This window comes from Cottoperca gobio, unplaced genomic scaffold, assembly GCF_900634415.1.
Source record: "Cottoperca gobio unplaced genomic scaffold, fCotGob3.1 fCotGob3_37arrow_ctg1, whole genome shotgun sequence".
NCBI lineage: Eukaryota > Metazoa > Chordata > Actinopteri > Perciformes > Bovichtidae > Cottoperca > Cottoperca gobio.
Genome location: NW_021166973.1, coordinates 75,409 through 99,000, shown reverse-complemented (window position 1 = coordinate 99,000; position 23,592 = coordinate 75,409). Strand labels below are relative to the sequence as shown.

The following is a 23,592-nucleotide window of genomic DNA, read 5'->3' as shown; positions in this document are numbered from 1 at the left end:
GAGATATAAAATATCACTATTAAAAGGCTGAAGTAAAGAGATATAAAATATCACTATTAAAAGGCTGAAGTAAAGAGATATAAAATATCACTATTAAAAGGCTAAAGTAGAGATATAAAATATCACCATTAAAAGGCTAAAGTAAAGAGATATATAATATCACTATTAAAAGTCTAAAGTAAAGAGATATAAAATATCACTATTAAAAGACTAAAGTAAAGAGATATAAATATCACTATTAAAAGGCTAAAGTAAAGAGATATAAAATATCACCATTAAAAGGCTAAAGTAAAGAGATATAAAATATCACTATTAAAAGGCTAAAGTAAAGAGATATAAAATATCACTATTAAAAGGCTAAAGTAAAGAGATATAAAATATCACTATTAAAAGGCTGAAGTAAAGAGATATAAAATATCACTATTAAAAGGCTGAAGTAAAGAGATATAAAATATCACTATTAAAAGGCTGAAGTAAAGAGATATAAAATATCACCATTAAAAGGCTAAAGTAAAGAGATATAAAATATCACTATTAAAAGGCTAAAGTAAAGAGATATGTTTTTACTTTTGAAGATATTGAGCGAGCTTGCCTCCCTAATGTCTGCAGGTAAAGTGTTCCATAGCTTTGGTGCATAATTGATAAAGGCTGCATCCCCAATTTTCTTTTGGATGTTTGTGGGAACATGTAATAAACCAGTAGTGGATGATCGTAATGTTCTTGGGGGCACATAGTTGATTAGAGAGTTGGCAGTGTAACTTGGTGCGGTTCTGTTTAGGGCTTTGTACACAAGGAGGACCTTAAAGTATAAAAGTTACTGGAAGCCAGTGTAGAGTGTAGATCATAAGAAGCACATTTTAGAACCTGTGAGTTTAGAAATATGACTAAAAAGAATAATTAATTATCAACATAGCAATAACTTCCTGCTGATTGATCATTTGAGCTCCATAATATATATAATATTTATAAAATGGTTCACATTACGATGAACAATCATCCGATTATATAATAAGTACAGATACTTTTAATACTTTAAGTTTAGCAGATGATGTGTTTACACTGCAGGACTGTGTTCGTGCTTTCACTTCCTTACAGGACGTGTAACGTAGTGTAACTTAATGTAATGTAGTGTAACTTAATGTAATGTAGTGTAACTTAATGTAACGTAGTGTAGCTGAATATAACTTAACGTAGTGTAGCTTAATGTAATGTAGTGTAACTGAATGTAACTTAATGTAGTGTAACTTAATGTAGTGTAACTTAATGTAATGTAGTGTAACTGAATGTAACTTAATGTAGTGTAACTTAATGTAGTGTAACGTAATGTAATGTAGTGTAACTTAATGTAATGTAATGTAGTGTAACTTAATGTAATGTAGTGTAACTTAATGTAGTGTAGCTTAATGTAATGTAGTGTAACTGAATGTAACTTAATGTAATGTAGTGTAACTTAATGTAGTGTAGCTTAATATAATGTAGTGTAACTGAATGTAACTTAATGTAATGTAGTGTAACTTAATGTAATGTAGTGTAACTTAATGTAACAATGTGATGTTTCCTGCTCCTCTGGAAGCATCACAATAGCAACGTGGATAGAAAACAGACGCTTGGAGGTTTGTTCTCACAGGAAGTGATGTGTGTGTTGTGTGTTGACGTCTGCCGCGCTGTGATTCCTCTCGGTGTTACTTCTTATTTTAACACTGTTGTGTTTTCTGACTCTTTTAAAACAGACTCTGACCTAACTGACACACCTGAGCCTTCCTCCTCCTCCTCCTCCTCCTGCAGGTTCTCTGCAGACTCTCGACGCCACCGTCCTCCCGGCCAAACGCTGCGAGTCGGAAGAATTAGCTTCCAACAAACTGGCCTACAAATGAGGCATTAAGCGTCGGTAATGGAGGTGCAGAAAGGTCACGGCTGTATTAATGTGCCGTCGGGGGAATACACCCCCGAGCCGGGAGACGGAGAGCGAGCAGGCTTCCAAACACAAACCCCGAGCATGAATAAATATTTATCTATCATATTGATCATAAAGCGTTTTAGGAAACAAAACGAGCAGGGAAATGAGATTGATGTAAAAATATTCGGATGTTGTTTTGAGCGTTTCCCCCCCGACGCTCTGAGAGCGGACTGAGAGCTGCTCCGAGCGGAGGTCGCCTCCTGCAGGAGCATCGATTTGTTTTCAGGATCAAAAAGGATTTTTATCCACTTTTCCTAAAATCAGCTGCTGAAAGTAACTCGCTGATGTTTTCTCATTAAAAGCCTTTTTAGAGTTTAGCGAATATGATTCAAAGACAACAATATGGCATTAAATCAAACGTATGATGACCTCTGACCTCATCAGGTCGTAGAAATCAACATTAGTGGATAAATGTTGCTCTTTAAATTACATTTGGCAATAAAGTCTGTTTCATAACTTGTTGGATCTCATTACGATTTGTCGACTGTTGAAGTACAACACTTACATTTGCAGTAGTTCTGTGAGTATTCCTGCGTACTGTGAGTATTCCTGCGTACTGGCACTCGATAAGTACACGATGTGAAATGTGCCTGATTTAAGAAATCCTTCATTTTCTAAAATAAAATGAGGCACTTTACTTTTCATATTTTTATAATGAATATGTCAAATTGATTTCAGTTTCAAGTTTGCTTTGTGAATTTGGAACACGATTAACAAAACTTAAGTCTCATCTGATGTTTTAGAAATGTTAACATTTCTCACAATACCCTTAAATTCTCCTCAGAATACTTCTGAATCATCTGCGTATAGCTTAACGTTTATATATAAGTATGATGCCTAACACAGAGCCTTGGGGAACCCCACGTAAATGTTTTATTTTATTTCCTTCTGATTCTGCTGAACCAGGATCAGTGTAACTCTTCATCGCCCGTCAGTGAGTCCAGTTTATTGCTTTGTTTCATCCTCGTCTTCGTCTTCGTCTCGGCTCCCGTGCTGTTCACAAACCGCTCGTGATAATTGATCAGACTTCATGTAGAAACAAGTTATAATAATAAGGAAGGAAACGAATGATGGTTGATATACAGGGTTGACTTCTTCTCCAGGTGTTTGTGTCTCCGTCGGTCTGGACACGTGCAGTCTCTAAACTTTACGCATGAAGCCCGAGTTTGAAGACGGTCCTGGAACTAACGTCACTTACGGTCCGATTCGGCGTCACGGAAATGAAAGAAACTGAACGAGCGAATGAAAGTTCAACAATCAGAATCAGGGACCTGAAAGATCCAGAAACATCAAACACTTTGATCTGAAGCTGCGATTTCAAATGTTCCTGAGAGGAAGTTCAGATGGAACACACGGACATTTATATGTGATGTATCCTCCTCTTCCTCCTCTTCCTCCTCCTCATCCTCTTCCTCCTCCTCCTCCTCTTCTTCCTCCTCCTCTTCCTCCTCTTCCTCCTCTTCCTCCTCCTCTTCCTCCTCATCCTCCTCCTCTTCCTCCTCATCCTCCTCTTCCTCCTCCTCTTCTCTTCCTCCTCCTCCTCCTCTAACAACAACAATAATAAATATGGTTGAGAAAGGTGTAAATACTTTTACATACATATAAATACATATATATATATATATATATATATATATATATATGTATATCAATCATCACGTAGAGACTCTGCGTGTATTGTAATAATATGTATTGTAACATCATAAATAGTGTGCAGTATTCATAACTTCTCCTCTGAAGACATATTATAAAAGTTTCCACCAGTTTGTGTGTTTAAGTAACGACTTCCTGTTTCTCTCGCTGTGTTTCAGCGGCGTTGGTTTGGCCCGAGCTCACTTTGAGAAGCAGCCGCCGTCCAACCTGAGGAAGTCCAACTTCTTCCACTTCGTGCTGGCGCTGTACGACCGGCAGGGTCAGCCGGTGGAGATCGAGCGGACGTCCTACATCGACTTCGTGGAGAAAGACAAGGTGACCTTTAAAGTCACGCCGTACCGCAGACGCTAATAAACGTGGATTCAGCCGCCGCTGGAAGTAGTCCCCGACAGCTGTTCCTGTTTGTTCCATGAAATCTGAGGCGAAACGATTTAATCTTTAATTACGGTTAAAATCTGAAGATGATTTTAACTGTAACATTGTTTATCCATCATGATAACAACTGTACGTGGGTTATATATTATATTATATAATATAATATTATTATATATCATTACTGTCGAGTAATGTGGAACAGACCAATTCTTTATGAAGTTTAAGGGAAGACCAACAACCTGCTGTATTCTTTTAAACAACGTGTCCCACAAACAAATAGATAATAATAATTATATACGTTTAATTAAACAATAACAAGCGTTCGTCATGTTTGTCGAACTCATCAAAGGACAAACATTTGACAAAAAAATAAAAAGATTCATTATTAATATAAATAATAAATACATTTCTTATCGTATGTTTTATAGAGAATCATCATAAATGTTTTCTCAGTTCAAACTATAAATATTTGCTCAGATTTACGTGTTTACGAGGAACCAATGGGGTCGTAGCTGAGAGCCTCAGACAGGAAGTCAGACTTTAAGACTTTAATGTGTTGCAACATATAAAATAGAAATACTGCAACGACTACTAATAATACTTAATAAACTGAGGATGGTATCAGACAGCCGGGTTTGTGTCTGATCGGCTGCCAGCTGGCACTGAAACCCTCCCCTCCTCTACACCCACTCACTCACCTCGGCTCTGACCTCTAGTCTCTCACCCCGATACCCCCCCAACACACACACACACACACACACACTGGGACTGAGCCAACACTCCCAGGCACAGTTGGCACCGAGTGGCCGACTGACGGAGACGGAAAGAGAGAGAGCTGAAATAAAAAGGAGTTAAATAAATAAAGAGAAGAAGAAGAAGACGGGGTGAGGGAGGTCAGGAGAGAAGAGACATGAAGAAGAGTAACATAAGATCAAATCAAATCAACCTTTATTGATCCAGGACAGGAAGTGATGTTGATGAGCAGCAGGTGCTCACTGTTATATATTCAGATTAACATAATCTGTAATGTGTTGATATATTATGGGATATGACGTGCAGTAATACATATCTTCTGTGAGGTGTGGACGTTGGTGTCTGGATAAAAACAGATTTAGAGATTTAATTATGATGTTTTATATTATAACATTATTATAAGATTATAACATAGAAAGACCAAAAGGAGATTTGTGAAGAGATAACGTTTTGTTTCTCAGAATGTCAACATTTTACTTTATATTTCCTTATTTTGACTCGAAATAATCGTTTAGATTCAGTGTCAGATTATTACTCCCAACATTTTTAAATTTAACTTATTTCATAACTGTGGTTTAAAAAGTGTATTTATTCTTAGCATTATCGTATAAATATGTATATATATATATCTAGTATCAGTATCGGCAGAGAGACTGCTGGTCAAACTTTAACGTCATGTTTTCTTGGAACGTTGAGATGACAGAGAACTGGCTACGAGCGCCGCGTGTCCACGTGTTTCACAGCTCGGCCTGCTGAGCATCGCAGCCCCACTGTAAATGTTTTATTCTCACACCTTCGTCACAGTGGTGTAAAGTGTGTTTTGTGTGTGTGTGTGACAGGAGTACAACGGAGAGAAGACCAACAACGGGATCCACTACAGGCTACAGCTCCTCTACAGCAACGGTGAGTCTGCACAGGAAGTAATAATACTGTTATAACAAAGCACAGGATGTAGCCGCTCCCGGAGGCACGCGTGTAAAGTGTTGACATGATGACAACAAGCAGTAACGTACAGATATACGACGTGTAGTCGGGACGTCACGACACTTCAGACTGTTTCTGTAAACCGCTCGTAACTCAGCTGATATATATTTTATATAGCAAACATCTGCAAACATCTGTAAACATCTGCACACATCTGCACACATCTGCAAACATCTGTAAACATCTGCACACATCTGCAAACATCTGCAAACATCTGCACACATCTGCAAACATCTGCAAACATCTGCAAACATCTGTAAACATCTGCACACATCTGCAAACATCTGCAAACATCTGCAAACATCTGCAAACATCTGCACACATCTGCAAACATCTGCACACATCTGCAAACATCTGCAAACATCTGCACACATCTGCAAACATCTGCAAACATCTGCACACATCTGCAAACATCTGCAAACATCTGTAAACATCTGCAAACATCTGCAAACATCTGTAAACATCTGCAAACATCTGTAAACATCTGCACACATCTGCAAACATCTGCAAACATCTGTAAACATCTGCACACATCTGTAAACATCTGCAAACATCTGTAAACATCTGTAAACAACAATTATTCAAGTTTCTTACCATAAACTAGATTTTACAAGATGACATTTGAACACATCATAATCCGTCTCTGCATCCTGCTAAATGATAACACGGCATTTCCATAAAATATTTTTGCGTGATTATCACAATATTAGACGCTGAGAGCAAGCACTCCAGAAGTCATGTGACGCAGTATAAAGAGCGAGGAGGTCGGGGGCAAACAGACGTCCCGCGTGAGACCCAAAGACAACGTTGGCTGCGTGACTTGATTTACGTAACAAACCAAGTGATTTGAAGCCGATCTTTTCCTGAAGCTGACCACAACACTACACAACGCTAATCTCGTGTTTAAAACTGCGACGAGTCGGGACTGAGAAAGTGTTAAATGACACAAAAAGCTTGTTAAATGTGCTATTTATACGCCTTCCCGTGAGATCCGGCGGAGGTGTCTCACTTCCTGGGTGTAAAACGTAAAGATAATCAGGCGGCAGCTCTGGTGAAGCACATTGGTGGAATAGAAATCTATATGTTGCAGGTTCCTGCTGACAGTCGTGTGAACACACGCTGATTGACAGCATGAAATTAAATCTGAGTTTCTCCTTCTTTAAATGGCACTTGTGTAGGTCAGTCTTTGTTCAGCTCAGGTGTTTCAGTATTGATTGATGAAGTGGAGGTAATGACCGCGCTCCCACAGGTGGAACCGTCTGAGTTGAACTTTCCTGCATGAATTAAATCTGTGAGAAGGAATTTATATTAAAGGTCACCTCGGCAGACGGGTAGTTGAAGAGAACTGTGCCGTTTTTAAGACTGGAAAAAGTTTTTCATTATCACCACACACACACACACACACACACACACACACACACACACACACACACACAGACATCTGGAATACCTGACAACTAACCGAACCTGAACTCTGTTTTGTCCGTCGGGGGAAGTGGAAGGATCTTTTTCTGATTCAGAACACACAGTCCTGCTTTGTGCTGGCAGCGGTCCAGAGCTGCAGGAGCAGCGCGGCCGTAATGCTCTCAGACCCCCGCAGAAACACCAGATAAAGTGGGACATAAAAGAGCGTTTTCTTCCAAAGGGGGATGAATCACTCTAATATGAGTCGGCATCGTCGGATTAGCATCGTACGGAGGTAATTGACCTCATCTGCAACCTGCGACGGATAGCCGCCATTTAGGCTGCACACTGCTCAGCACTGAGAGGAGTGAATCATGTCAATTAGAAAGCACAGGAAGCTGCGAGGAAACGGCCCCAAAAACAAGAAGAGGGAAAGAAAACAAGCCCACAGCATCGAATACAATTAGAGCGACTCCGCCGCTAACAGGTGTTGCCTCCTCCACCCCATGTCGTGTTCGTGTCACATTTACGCTCGGATGCATAGCTAATAAAAGACAAGCAATCCTGATTGATATTTAATTTGTCGGAGAATGAGGATTCCTTGTTATCCTTGAGGAAAAAAGGCAGCAGGGGGGCGGTGGGGAGGGGCCGGGGGCTCGGCAGTTAAAGGCGGCGTGGCCTATAAATAATAAACAGCTCTGGAGCCGCGCTAATGTTTGTTTTTGCTGAGGGGGGTGTTAGCGTAGCCCGGACGAGATGAGCTACAGAAAACATAAATACACAAACGGGACATAAATAATAACAGAAGTCATTTACACTGCGAGGAATCTGCCTGTTCTTCTGCCTCGCATTAGCATAACACGCTAATGCATGCACGTGTGTGTGTGTGTGTGTGTGTGTGTGTGTGTGTGTGTGTGTGTTTCAGCAGACTGATGTGTGTGTTTTCTGTGTTTTCCAGGCATCAGGACAGAACAGGATCTTTTTGTTCGGCTGATCGACTCCATGACTAAACAGGTGAGAAGATACAGAAACATTCAGCTTGTTATTCCTTAACATCTATGAACTCACACACCTTTTATTGGATGCTAAACCTCCAAACCTCTAATTGTAATTTCCGGATTTTATTGTTGCATCTTATTTATCCATCAAAATATTGTATATATATATTCTAAATCTATATCTTATTGTCTTATTGTATATTTATTTACTGATCTTATGTGATGCATAAGTTCACAGTGAGATGTTTACGCAGATAATAATCCAGAAAATGTGTGTTAGTGCAACACATAGAGAAGGATGTAGACACTTAACAAACATTTATTATACAAGTACAGATCAACGGTCATCAGTTAAAAATGCAGGAACAGGAATAACACAGTGTTGGGCATCTGGAGTCTGGTTAGCTTAGCTTAGCATAAAGACTGGCAGCAGAGGGAAACTGCTAGCCTCTGTGAACACACTGACGCTCCCTGATGGACTCCTTTCATATCGTTTGACCTGAAACACACACTGAAACACACACACTGAATCACACACACTGAAACACACACTAAAACACACACACTGAAACACACACTGAAACACACACTGAAACACACACACTGAAACACAGACACTGAAACACACACTGAAACACACACACTGAAACACACACTGAAACACACACACTGAAACACACACTGAAGCACACACACTGAAACACACACTGAAACACACACTGAAAACACACACACTGAAACACACACACTGAAACACACACTAACACACACTGAAACACACACTGAAACACACACACTGCAACACACACACTGAAACACACACACTGAAACACACAAACTGCAACACACACACTGAAACACACACACTGAAACACACACTGAAACACACACACTGAAACACACACACTGAAACACACACTGAAACACACACTGAAACACACACCACTAAAACACACAAACTGAAACACACACACTGAAAAACACACACTGAAACACACACTGAAACACATACTGAAACACACACACTGAAACACACACTGAAACACACACACTGAAACACACACACTGAAACACACACTGAAACACACACACTGAAACACACACTAAAACACACACTGAAACACACACTGAAACACACATACTGAAACACACACACTGAAACACACACTGAAACACACACTGAAACACACACTGAAACACACACCTGAAACACACACACTGAAACACACACTGAAGCACACACACTGAAACACACACTGAAACACACACTGAAACGCACACACACTGAAACAACAACACTGAAACACACACACTGAAACACACACACTGAACACACACACACTGCAACACACACACATGAAACACACACACTGAAACACAACCACACTGAAACACACACTGAAACACACACTGAAACACACACACTGAAACACACACTGAAACACACACACTGAAACAACACACTGAAACACACACTGAAACACACACACTGAAACACACACTGAAACACACACTGAAACACACACACTGAAACACAACACTGAAACACACACTGAAACACACACACTGAAACACACACTGAAACACACACTGAAACACACACTGAAACACACCACACTGAAACACACACTGAAAACACACTGAAACACACACTGAAACACACACTGAAACACACACTGAAACACACACTGAAACACACACTGAACACACACACTGAACACACACACACTGAAACACACACTGAAACACACACACTGAACACACACACTGAAACCACACTGAACACACACTGAAAACACACACACTGAACACACACACACTGAAACACACACTGAAACACACACACTGAAACACACATACACTGAAACACACACTGAAACACACACTGAAACACACTTTAGGGCAAATAAATGAAAGAATCATAAATAACATAACATCTTCGTCCTCAACTTTAACTACAAAAAGTGAGACGTTTATTTTAGAAAGTGGACATTTTGAAACACCGTCTAAACCTCCTGCTCCTCCTCTTCTTCCTCCTCACTTTCCTGAACTCAGCACTCTGCAGTTTTCCTCTCCAGCCGTGTCTCTCGGTTTTTAGTACCCCACAGTACCCACACCCACAGTACCCACAGTACCCACAGTACCCACACCCACAAGTACCCACAGTACCCACAGTACCCCACACCCACAGTAACCCACAGTACCCACAGTACCCACACCCACAGTACCCACAGTAACCTGCCTTCACACTTTAGACTGAACTGCAGCTTTTGTTGTGTCGATGGTTAATATTACTTATTTATTTTATTTGAAAGGTTTAAACGTTTGAGTTCAAATCTATAATTTCATAAACTACACTCGCACTCAGAGCACAAACCCTACCCGACACACACAACTGTATAAGTGAGTGAATAATACAATATTAATATGAATATATATAATATACGAGCAGCCTGCACTGCACTGGATGATTCTACCTGGCTCCAAAACACAACGTTATTTAGGGAAATACTTAATAAGAGGTGCAGGATGAAATAATAATGCATCATATCGTTTACAGGAATAACATAATATAATAACTCACCCAGAAGAAGAAACATTCATTACAAAAGAACTAAATATTCTGCAAAGTCTAAAGAATAAAATCTGTCGCTGCCGAGAGACGGAGGTTGTTGTGAAGAGAACTCTGATGTCGTCATAGTTACTGATGCACATTCTGCTGGAGCCTCATCAGCCTCACTTACAGTACATCAAACCCCCCAAACATAAATCATGTCCAAACACCTGTTTAAGCCTCCCCCGTCCTCCCAGCCTCCCCTCCTGCTTATTTATCCCCCCCCCCTCTGGTCGGCCCTGTCGGCATGTCACCGATCGATGTAGCAAGCGGCTCCTCGACAAAGCGTCAGCCATGGAAACCGATCAATAGGCCCTAATGTGGCGCAGCGACGGCACACTGGAGACAATAATCCTGACATCTCCCCCTCTATGACACCCCCCCTCCCCCCACGTCTCCACCTTCACCTCCCACTACATGACACCCCATTGGTGGGCAGTCAGACCTAACAGACGGGTCGGCTGGAGTCCCCGCGGATCGATAAAACCCCGCCGCGGGCGTGTTAGGGGCCCGGCGTCCGTGGGATTGTCAGAGCGAGCGGCGGCTGAATTAATGCAGATTGCAGCGCCGAGCGAGTCCTCTGAGCGAGGAGCTTCACACATCGCTCAGCGGGACTTCAGCTGCCGCGCCTCAAACTAATGTTTGTGAGCAACAAATCTGAGACTCACAGTCTTCACATGCTCCGCTGAACACGCAGGTTTCTATACTTGCGAGGACCCTCGTACAAACTTAGACTAAGTGACAAATGTCCACAGAACGTGCTTCTGAACACCGGGGGGGCAGTGGGGACAGTGGGGACAGTGGGACAGTGGGGACGGTGGGGACGGTGGGACAGTGGGGACGGTGGGGACGGTGGGGACGGTGGGGACGGCGGGGTCGGTGAGGACGGTGAGGACGGTGGGGACGGCGGGGTCGGTGGGGACGGTGGGACAGTGGGGACAGTGGGACAGTGCGTAGCTTTTGTAATGTAGGGACTCCAAATGTTCCCGATCGCTGAGATCTCACTTTCCCAACATGTCTTTCAGAGATGGGGTTTCCTCACATTGTTCCTCACTGTCAACTTTATAAACTAATGTCCCCCTAAAGTTGTCCCTTTGCAGAAACTATTCTAACTTAATATACACTTTCAGAAAGTGTCCTTAAAAAGTTTTGGAAAACTGTCCTAAATGTCCACTTTCTAAAGAAATGTCCCCACTTTGTGAAGTGGGGACATTTCTTAAATCTATTTCACTTTCCAGAAATAACTTCTTATCCACTTTTATTAAAATAAAATTTCTAAAAATGTCCCAAGTATCCAAAGAATATCTTCTCTTTTAAAATCACTTTCTAAAACTTTACTAAGTTTTTTATAACGTGCAGAGGCACGTTATAAAATGTCCTCACTTTCCAAAGTCTTTCAAATGTTTCCCTGATAAAAAACAATCGTCCTCACAGAGAGAGATAAATACAGCGTGCACGCTCACACATGCACACACACACACACACACACACACACACACACACACACACACACACACACACACACTCACGGGAGTCCTGCATCAGGAATGATGATGTATAAATATCGACCTGCAAATCTACACACAGTATGTGGTGTGTGTGTGTGAGCGCGTCTGTGTGTGTGTGTCCCTGATGCAATCCACATCCCTCCTGGTCAAACTGGAGCATTTTAATCCAGAGGAACAGAGCCAGCATCAGGATCAATAATGCAGAAGTGGTCGTTATCCTAAAAGTATTGTACCCCAGGGGGGTGTGTGTGTGTGCAGGGCGGAGGTCTGTTTTGACTATAAAGGTGGATGAGGTAGTGGTAGGTCATCGTAGGAAGAGAGGGGAAGAAGGAGGGAGGACACACACACACACACACACACACACTCTTACTGGAGTTCATTTACAACCACCAGGGTATTACACACACACACACGCGCGCACACACAGCGGTCATCCGTCATCCGGACGCTGACATGACAGCTCGGTGGGGGTGAGGCGTGTGGGAGGGGGGGCTTCATCCTGGGGCGCTGCCTGCCATCTGGCAGGGAATTCTGGGAAGGCTGGAGGAGGCTGAGACCACCAAAAGGGGAGGTGGTGGAGGTGGTGGTGTTTGGAGGCCATGTTTGACTTTGTTGTTGGTGCTGGGGGGGGCGGGGAGAGGGGGGGGGGGCACATACTGTATCAACACATCCGATCTCTGATTAGTTCCCATCCAACAACACAACTGGTTCTAAAGTACGGGGAACTAAAAGTCCCTAAAAATGTCGTTCCTGTACAACCAACTTTAAGGCGTGACAAACAGCAGTTTCCTGGGTTTGTTTCATACGATCACCCTGACATTTTTAGGAGAAGCTTGTTTATCTGTGAACTTATTTATATATTGACTGGTATACATGTGCACTCAACTGGTTCATAAACTGGTTTACATGTGGAGTAAATGTGAAGTAAACTGGTTTTTGTGAAAAGTAAACTGGTTTAGATGCAATAAACTGGTTTTCTGCAGAATAATTGGTTTGTCTGTAGAGTAAACTGGTTTGTCTGTACAGTAAACTGGTTTGTCTGTAGAGTAAACTGGTTTGTCTGTAGAGTAAAACTGGTTTGAATGTAGAGTAAACTGGTTTGTCTGTACAGTAAACTGGTTTGAATGTAGAGTAAACTGGTTTGTCTGTACAGTAAACTGGTTGAATGTAGAGTAAACTGGTTGTCTGTAGAGTAAACTGGTTTGTCTGTAGAGTAAACTGGTTTGAATGTAGAGTAAACTGGTTTGTCTGTAGAGTAACTGGTTGTCTGTACAGTAAACTGGTTTGAATGTAGAGTAAACTGGTTGTCTGTAGAGTAAACTGGTTTGTCTGTACAGTAAACTGGTTTGTCTGTACAGTAAACTGGTTTGTCTGTAGAGTAAATGGTTTGTCTGTAGAGTAAACTGGTTTGAATGTAGAGTAAACTGGTTTGTCTGTAGAGTAAACTGGTTTGTCTGTGGAGTAAACTGATTTGAATGTAGAGTAAACTGGGTTGTCTGTACATTAAACTGGTTTGTCTGTGGAGTTAAACTGGTTTGTCTGTACAGTAAACTGGTTTGTCTGTAGAGTAAACTGGTTGTCTGTAGAGTAAACTGGTTTGAATGTAGAGTAAACTGGTTTGTCTGTACAGTAAACTGGTTTGAATGTAGAGTAAACTGGTTTGTCTGTACAGTAAACTGGTTTGAATGTAGAGGTAACTGGTTTGTCTGTAGAGTAAACTGGTTTGTCTGTAGAGTAAACTGGTTTGAATGTAGAGTAAACTGGTTTGTCTGTAGAGTAAACTGGTTTGTCTGTACAGTAAACTGGTTTGAATGTAGAGTAAACTGGTTTGTCTGTAGAGTAAACTGGTTTGTCTGTACAGTAAACTGGTTTGTCTGCTACAGTAAACTGGTTTGTCTGTAGAGTAAAATGGTTTGTCTGTAGAGTAACTGGTTTGAATGTAGAGTAAACTGGTTTGTCTGTAGAGTAAACTGGTTTGTCTGTGGAGTAAACTGATTTGAATGTAGAGTAAACTGGGTTGTCTGTACATTAAACTGGTTTGTCTGTAGAGTAAACTGGTTTGTCTGTAGAGTAAAGTGATTTGAATGTAGAGTAAACTGGTTTGTCTGTAAAGTAAACTGGTTTTGTCTGTACAGTAAACTGGTTTGTCTGTGGAGTAAACTGGTTTGTCTGTACAGTAAACTGGTTTGTCTGTACAGTAAACTGGTTTGTCTGTACAGTAAACTGGTTTGTCTGTGGAGTAAACTGGTTTGTCTGTACAGTAAACTGGTTGTCTGTAGAGTAAACTGGTTTGTCTGTAGAGTAAACTGGTTTGTCTTGTACAGTAAACTGGTTTGTCTGTGGAGTAAACTGGTTTGTCTGTACAGTAAACTGGTTTGTCTGTAGAGTAAACTGGTTTGTCTGTAGAGTAAACTGGTTTGTCTTGTACAGTAAACTGGTTTGTCTGTGGAGTAAACTGGTTTGTCTGTACAGTAAACTGGTTTGTCTGTAGAGTAAACTGGTTTGTCTTGTACAGTAAACTGGTTTGTCTGTGGAGTAAACTGGTTTGTCTGTACAGTAAACTGGTTTGTCTGTAGAGTAAACTGGTTTGAATGTAGAGTAAACTGGTTTGTCTGTAGAGTAAACTGGTTTGTTTGTACAGTAAACTGGTTTGAATGTAGAGTAAACTGGTTTGAATGTAGAGTAAACTGGTTTGTCTGTAGAGTAAACTGGTTTGTCTGTAGAGTAAACTGGTTTGTCTGTAGAGTAAACTGGTTTGTCTGTACAGTAAACTGGTTTGTCTGTAGAGTAAAATGGTTTGTCTGTAGAGTAAACTGGTTTGAATGTAGAGTAAACTGGTTTGTCTGTAGAGTAAACTGGTTTGTCTGTACATTAAACTGGTTTGTCTGTAGAGTAAAGTGATTTGAATGTAGAGTAAACTGGTTTGTCTGTAAAGTAAACTGGTTTGTCTGTTACAGTAAACTGGTTTGTCTGTACAGTAAACTGGTTTGTCTGTGGAGTAAACTGGTTTGTCTGTACAGTAAACTGGTTTGAATGTAGAGTAAACTGGTTTGTCTGTAGAGTAAACTGGTTTGTCTGTACAGTAAACTGGTTTGAATGTATGAGTAAACTGGTTTGTCGTAGAGTAAACTGGTTTGTCTGTACAGTAAACTGGTTTGTCTGTACAGTAACTGGTTTGTCTGTAGAGTAAAATGGTTTGTCTGTAGAGTAAACTGGTTTGAATGTAGAGTAACTGGTTTGTCTGTAGAGTAACTGGTTGTCTGTGGAGTAAACTGATTTGAATGTAGAGTAAACTGGGTTGTCTGTACATTAAACTGGTTGTCTGTAGAGGTAAACTGGTTTGTCTGTAGAGTAAAGTGATTTGAATGTAGAGTAAACTGGTTTGTCTGTAAAGTAAACTGGTTTGTCTGTACAGTAAACTGGTTTGTCTGTGGAGTAAACTGGTTTGTCTGTACAGTAAACTGGTTTGTCTGTACAGTAAACTGGTTTGTCTGTACAGTAAACTGGTTTGTTCTGTGGAGTAAACTGGTTTGTCTGTACAGTAAACTGGTTTGTCTGTAGAGTAAACTGGTTTGTCTGTAGAGTAAACTGGTTTGTCTTGTACAGTAAACTGGTTTGTCTGTGGAGTAAACTGGTTTGTCTGTACAGTAAACTGGTTTGTCTGTAGAGTAAACTGGTTTGTCTGTAGAGTAAACTGGTTTGTCTGTACATTAAACTGGTTTGTCTGTAGAGTAAAGTGATTTGAATGTAGAGTAAACTGGTTTGTCTGTAAGTAAACTGGTTTGTCTGTACAGTAAACTGGTTTGTCTGTACAGTAAACTGGTTTGTCTGTGGAGTAAACTGGTTTGTCTGTACAGTAAACTGGTTTGTCTGTGGAGTAAACTGGTTTGTCTGTAGAGTAAACTGGTTTGTATGTGGAGTAAACTGGTTTGTCTGTAGAGTAAACTGGTTTGTCTGTACAGTAAACTGGTTTGTCTGTGGAGTAAACTGGTTTGTCTGTAGAGTAAACTGGTTTGTCTGTGGAGTAAACTGGTTTGTCTGTAGAGTAAACTGGTTTGTCTGTAGAGTAAACTGGTTTGAATGTAGAGTAAACTGGTTTGTCTGTAGAGTAAACTGGTTTGTTTGTACAGTAAACTGGTTTGAATGTAGAGTAAACTGGTTTGAATGTAGAGTAACTGGTTTGTCTGTAGAGTAAACTGGTTTGTATGTAGAGTAAACTGGTTTGTCTGTAGAGTAAACTGGTTTGTCTGTAGAGTAAACTGGTTTGTCTGTAGAGTAAAATGGTTTGTCTGTAGAGTAAACTGGTTTGAATGTAGAGTAAACTGGTTTGTCTGTAGAGTAAACTGGTTTGTCTGTACATTAAACTGGTTTGTCTGTAGAGTAAAGTGATTTGAATGTAGAGTAAACTGTTTGTCTGTAAAGTAAACTGGTTTGTCTGTACAGTAAACTGGTTTGTCTGTACAGTAAACTGGTTTGTCTGTGGAGGTAAACTGGTTTGTCTGTACAGTAAACTGGTTTGTCTGTGGAGTAAACTGGTTTGTCTGTAGAGTAAACTGGTTTGTATGTGGAGTAAACTGGTTTGTCTGTAGAGTAAACTGGTTTGTCTGTACAGTAAACTGGTTTGTCTGTGAGTAAACTGGTTGTCTGTAGAGTAAACTGGTTTGTCTGTGGCAGTAAACTGGTTTGTCTGTACAGTAAACTGGTTTGTCTGTACAGTAAACTGGTTTGGCTGTGGATAAAACTGGTTTGTCTGTAGAGTAAACTGGTTTGTCTGTGGAGTAAACTGGTTTTGTCTGTAGAGTAAACTGGTTTGTCTTACAGTAAAACTGGTTTTGTCTGGACAGTAAACTGGTTTTGTCTGTGGAGTAAACTGGTGTGTCTGGTACAGTAAACTGGTTAGGTCTGTGGAGTAAACTGGTTTGTCTGTACAGTAAACGGGTTGTTTGTCTGTGGAGTGTAGTAAACTGGTTTTGTCTGTACAGTAAACTGGTTTGTCTGTAGAGTAAACTGGTTTGTCTGTACAGTAACTGGGTTTGTCTGTACAGTAAAACTGGTTTGTCTGTAGAGAAGTAAACTGGTTGTCTGTAGCGTAAGTGATTTGAATGTAGAGAGAAACTGGTTTTGAATGTAGAGTAAAACTGGTTTGTCCTGTAGAGTAAACTGGTTTGTCTGTAGAGTAAACTGGTTTGTCTGTGAGTAAACTGATTTGAATGTAGAGTAAACTGGTTTGTCTGTACATTAAACTGGTTTGTCTGTAGAGGAAAGTGATTTGAATGTAGAGTAAACTGGTTTGTCTGTAAAGTAAACTGGTTTGTCTGTACAGTAAACTGGTTTGTCTGTACAGTAAACTGGTTGTCTGTGGAGTAAAACTGGTTTGTCTGTACAGTAAACTGGTTTGTACTGTGGAGTAAACTGGTTTGTCTGTAGAGTAAACTGGTTTGTATGTGGAGTAAACTGGTTTGTCTGTAGAGTAAACTGGTTGTCTGTACAGTAAACTGGTTTGTCTGTGGAGTAAACTGGTTTGTCTGTACAGTAAACTGGTTTGTCTGTAGAGTAAACTGGTTTGTCCTGTACAGTAAACTGGTTTGTCTGTGGAGTAAACTGGTTTGTCTGTACAGTAAACTGGTTTGTCTGTAGAGTAAACTGGTTGTCTGTACAGTAAACTGGTTGTCTGTGGAGTAAACTGGTTTTGTCTGTAGAGTAAACTGGTTGGAATGTAAAGTAAACTGGTTTGTCTGTGGAGTAACTGGTTTGTCTGTAGAGTAAACTGGTTTGTCTGTGGAGTAAACTGGTTTGTCTGTACAGTAAACTGGTTTGTCTGTACAGTAAACTGGTTTGTCTGTGGAGTAAACTGGTTTGTCTGTGGAGTAAACTGGTTTGTCTGTAGAGTAAACTGGTTTGTCTGTGGAGTAAACTGGTTTGTCTGTAGAGTAAACTGGTTTGTCTGTAGAGTAAACTGGTTTGTCTATACAGTAAACTGGTTTGTCTGTACAGTAAACTGGTTTGTCTGTGGAGTAAAACTGGTTTGTCTGTACAGTAAACTGGTTTGTCTGTGGGAGTAAACTGGTTTGTCTGTACAGTAAACTGGTTTGTCTGTGGAGGTAAACTGGTTTGTCTGTACAGTAAACTGGTTTGTTCTTGTAGAGTAAACTGGTTTGTCTGTACGTAAACTGGTTGTCTGTACAAAACTGGTTTGTCTGTGGAGTAAACTGGTTTGTCTGTGGAGTAAACTGGTTTGTCTGGGAGTAAACTGGTTTGTCTGTACAGTAACTGGTTTGTCTGTGGAGTAAACTGTTTGGTCTGTACAGTAAACTGGTTTGTCTGTGGAGTAAACTGGTTTGTCTGTGGAGTAAACTGGTTTGTCTGTGGAGTAAACTGGTTTGTCTGTGTGTACTAACACCTGTAGAAATCAACACATCATTTTGACGTTGCAGGAAACTTGTTGTTAACAAAAATAAATATGTTTTCACTGTTTCGGCGTCCAAAACCGACGTTTAAATGTGTTGAGATAAGAAGGTTAAAGCGTTCGGTGTGGAAAACTTTTCTTTTCTGTTACTTTAGTTTTAATATTTGACACTTTTCTTTCAGTAACTCACCTTCCTGTCTGTGCTTCTGTCCCACCAGCCCATCCTGTACGAAGGTCAGGACAAGAACCCCGAGATGTGCCGCGTCCTCCTCACCCACGAGATCATGTGCAGGTAAGATCACAGCGCTGTGTGTGTGTGTGTGTGTGTGTGTGTTTAAAGGTGCTGATCCTAGTTTAATTGTATAGATATTTTTTATATTATTAAAGCACTTTGAGCTGCATTTTTGTATGAAAGATGGTTAGATAAAATGGTATAAGATGGTATAAATATTCACAGAAGTTACCGTTTGTTGGCTTGTTTGTGTGTGTGTGTGTGTGTGTGTGTGTGTATCACTAAGAGAAAAAAGAACAGCTGTTGGTTGGATGTTCATCACACCAATCAACACGTTTCCTGCCCCGCGTGTCTCTGCTGTCGTCTGAGAGTTAATGGTTTTACTGCTTCAGACTGAGGAGTGAAGAAGAAGAAGAAGAGTTGGGGGGGTGTGGGGTGGGGGGGGTAAAAATAGGACACACACACACCTATAACACACACCTGAAGCTGCAGAGACTTTGAGCCACGTTAGATTTGACTTTTTTAAAATAATGAATCCACTGGATCTTCGTTGGTTCATCAGTAACTGGTTCAACTGGTTCATATGGGCATGAAGTGCAAAACTCAGCCGCACTAAAGTGGTTTCAATGTTGTAGCACAACTGGGTGAATGTAAATACATTGGGAGAATACAATTAGAGTAAACTGGTTCACGTGTCAACTGGTGTTAATGAGCAGTAGATACGATCAGATTTGGTGTAACTGGTTTATATCTGCAGTGAACTGATTCACATTATGCTGTAAACTGGCTTACCTGGTTTCTGTGCAGTGAACTGGTTTGTATGTGAACGTGACACATAAACTGGTTTAAAGATGAGGTGTGAACAGGGTGTAGCTGCCGGTTAGATGTGTGAGAGAAATGTTTTCTGTTGCACAGATTAAAGCTGCTGCAGTAACGTGTGAGCACTTTGACCTCCGCGTGTTTTCTTGGGTCCCTCTGAACGTCCCTCGTCCTCCGACTCTTATCGATGCGTGGGGATAACCCCCCCCCAGATCCCTTCGCTCAGAGCTTCATAATGGCGGCCGGCTGTCTGAGCTTCAGTCATTATGTGATTGAGTGCGATTATTAACCGGCTTCCCCCCCGATGGATGCTGTGTTTCCACTCGCTAATGAGAGGCATCAGAGAGTCCGCTCCCAGGTGAGCTCTTTAAGGGCGTCCCTGTTGGTTCGTCTACCTGATCGCACTCCTCATATTTACATTCTGCAGACGCAAATATTGTTCGTGAGACTCTGAACAGAAGTTACTGAGGAGTCTTTGTTATCGGGACATGATGTTTCTTCTGCTTAAAGAAACTCTTAAAGTCATTCAAATAATGAACCAACGTGTGTGTGTGTGCGTGTGTGTGTGTGTGTGTGTGTGTGTGTGTGCGTGTGTGTGTGTGTGTGTGTGTGTGACCTCTCCATCATATCATTGCGGCACATTAACCATTCTTAAACGGCACTCTGCTGCTTTCCAAAACTACCAATCACAACCAGTGAGCAGCCAGGTTGGCACGGCGGCGTTGCCAGCGGGCTCCCCAACAACCTGGATCCCTACAGGCTACAGCTCCTCTACAGCACGGTGAGTCTGCACAGGAAGGATAATACTGTTATAAAAACAAAGCACAGGATTTAGCCGCTCAACCCGGAGCACGCGTGTAAAGTGTTGACAATGATTACAACAAGCAGTAACGTACAATAGACGCCCGTGTAGTCGGGACGTCCGACACTTCACTGTTTCTGTAAACCGCTCGTACTCACAGCTGATATATATTTTATATGCAAACATCTTCACACTGTAACCATCTGCACACATCTGCACACATCTGCAAAACATCTTAAACATCTGCAGCCACTCTGCAAACATCGCAAACATCTGCACACTCTGCAAAAAACATCTGCAACATCTGCAAACATCTGTAAACATCATCTCACACATCTGGCAAACATTGCAAAACATCTGCACCATCTGCAAACATCTGCACACATCTGCAAAACATCTGCAAACCATCGCAAACATCCTCACACTCTGCAAACATCTGTAAACATCTGCACAACATCTGCAAACTCTTCAAACCTCTGTAAACATCCTGCAAACATCTGCAAATCTTAAACATCTGCAAACAATCTGCAAACATCTGTAACATCTGCACAAAGCATCTGCAAAGCACTGCAAACATCTGTAAACATCTGCACACATCTGTAAACATCTTCAAAACATCTGTAACATCTGTACCAACAATTATTCAGTTTCTTACCATAAACTCTATTTTACAAGATGACATTTGAACACATCATAATCCGTCTCTGCATCCTGCTAAATGATAACACGGCATTTCCATCAAATATTTTTGCGGGATTATCACAATTTAGACGCTGAGAGCAGCACTCCAGAAGTCATTTACTCAGTATAAATAGCGAGGAGGTCGGTGGCAAACAGACGTCCCGCCTTGAGACCCAAGACACTTGGGCTGCGTGGACTTGATTTAGTAACAAACCAAGTGATTTGAAGCCGATCTTTTCTGAACTGACCACAACACTACACACGCTAATCTCGTGTTTACAACTTCGACTAGTCGGGACTGAGAAAGTGTTTAAATGACCCAAAAGCTTGTTATGTGCTATTTATACGCCTTCCCGTGAGATCCTGCGGAGGTGTCTACTTCCTGCGTGTAAAAACGTAAAGATAATCAGGCGGCACTCTGGTGAGCACATTGGTGAATAGAAATCTATATGTTTGGCAGGTTCCCTGCTGCCAGTCGTTGTGTGAAACACGCTGATTGACAGCATGAAATTAAATCTGAGTTTCTTCTCCTTCTTTAAATGGGTCACTTGTGTAGGTCAGCTTGTTTCAGCTCAGGTGTTTCGTATGTGAATGAAATGAAGTGGAGGTAATGACCCAGCGCTCCCACAGGTGGAACCGGCTGAGTTAACTTTCCCTGCATGAAATTAATCTGTTAAAGGAAATTTATATTAAAGGTCACCTCGCAGACGGGTAGTTGCAGAAACTGTGCCGTTTTTTAAGACTAAAAGTTTTTCATATCACTCAACACACACACACACACACACACACCACACACACACAACAACACACATCTGGAATACCCCCCTACACTAAACCGAACCTGAACTCTGTTTTGTCCTCGGGGGAAGTGGAAGATCTTTTTCTGATTCAGAACACCATCCCTGCTTTGTGCTGGCAATGCGTCCAGAGCTGGCTGCAGGAGCAGCGCGGCCGTAATGCTCTCAGACCCCCCGCCCGAAACACAGATAAGTGGGACATAAAGAGCGTTTCTTTCTTCCAAAGGGGCTGAATCACTCTAATATTAGTCGCCTCGTCGGATTAGCATCGTACGTAGGTAATTGACCTCATCTGCAAACAACCTGCGACGGATAGCCGCCATTTAGGCTGCACACTGCTCAGCACTGAGAGGAGTGAATCAGTCAATTAAAAGCACAGGAGCTGCGACGGAACGGCCCCAAAAAACAAGAAGATGGAAAGAAACAATCCCACATCATCGAAACAATTAGAGCGACTCCGCCGCTAACATGTGTTTTGCCGTTGTGCCTCCTCCACCCCATGTCTTTTTCGTTCACATTTAACGCTCGATGCATGCTACGTCTAAAGAACAAGCATCCTGATTGATATTTAATTTGTCGGAGTAATGAGGATTCCTGTTATCCTTGAAGGAAAAAAGGCAGCCGGGGGGGCGTGGGGATGGGCCGGGGGCTCGGCCATTAAAGTCGGCGTGGCCATAATAATAACAGTCTGGACCGCGCTAATGTTTGTGTTTTTGCTGAGTGGGGGTGTTAGCGTAGCCCGGACGAGATGAGGCTACAGAAAACATAAAATACACAAACGGACATAAATAATAACAAAAAAAAAAAAAAAGTCATGTTACACTGCGAGAATCTGCCTGTTCTTCCTGCCTCGCATTAGCATAACACTCTAATGCTGCCACGTGTGTGTGTGGTGTGTGTTGCGTGTGTGTGTGTGTGGTTTTTCAGCAGACTGATGTGTGTGTTTTCCTGTGTTTTCCTTCCAGGCATCAGAAAGAACAGGATCTTTTTTTCGGCTGATCGACTCCAACTAAACAGGTGAGAAGATCAGAAACATTCACTTGTTATTCCTTAACACATCTAGAACTCACACACCTTTTATTGGCTGCTAACTCCAACCTCTAATTGTAATTCCGGATTTTATTGTTGCATCTTATTTATCCATCAAAATATTGGTATATATTATCTAAATCTATTCTTATTTCTATTGGGTATATTTAATTTACTGATCTTTGTGATGCAAGTTCACAGTGAGAATTTTACGCAATATATAATCCATAAAAGTGTGTTAGTGCAACACATGAGAAGGATGTAGACACTAACAAACATTTATTATACAGTACAGATCAACGGTCCACATTAAAATGCAGAACAGGAATACACAGTGTTGGGCCCATCTGATCTGTTAGCTTAGCTTATCATAAAGACTGGCAGCAGAGTGAAACTGCTAGCCGCTGTGAACACAACTGACGCTCCCTGATGGACCCTTTTCATATCGTTTTGACCGAAACCACACACTGAAAACACAACACACTGAATCACACACACAGGAACCACACACTAAAACACACACACTGAAACACACAACTGAACACACTGAAAGACAAACACACTACACACAGACACTGAA

At 41.3% G+C, this 23,592-nt stretch overlaps 1 protein-coding gene across 1 annotated transcript in view; it reads left to right on the top strand.

Annotated features, from left to right (window-relative positions):
* The window catches only part of LOC115005847 (transcription factor COE1-like), a gene marked incomplete at its 3' end in the record, with an annotated part of 121,953 nt that overhangs the window by 23,144 nt on the left and 75,217 nt on the right, over positions 1-23,592 (top strand). The window contains exons 2-5 of the mRNA XM_029427817.1: positions 3,769-3,925; positions 5,578-5,641; positions 8,085-8,140; positions 18,871-18,944. Of these exons, the coding sequence (XP_029283677.1) occupies positions 3,769-3,925; positions 5,578-5,641; positions 8,085-8,140; positions 18,871-18,944 (351 nt within the window). The remainder of the gene's footprint in view (positions 1-3,768; positions 3,926-5,577; positions 5,642-8,084; positions 8,141-18,870; positions 18,945-23,592) is intronic.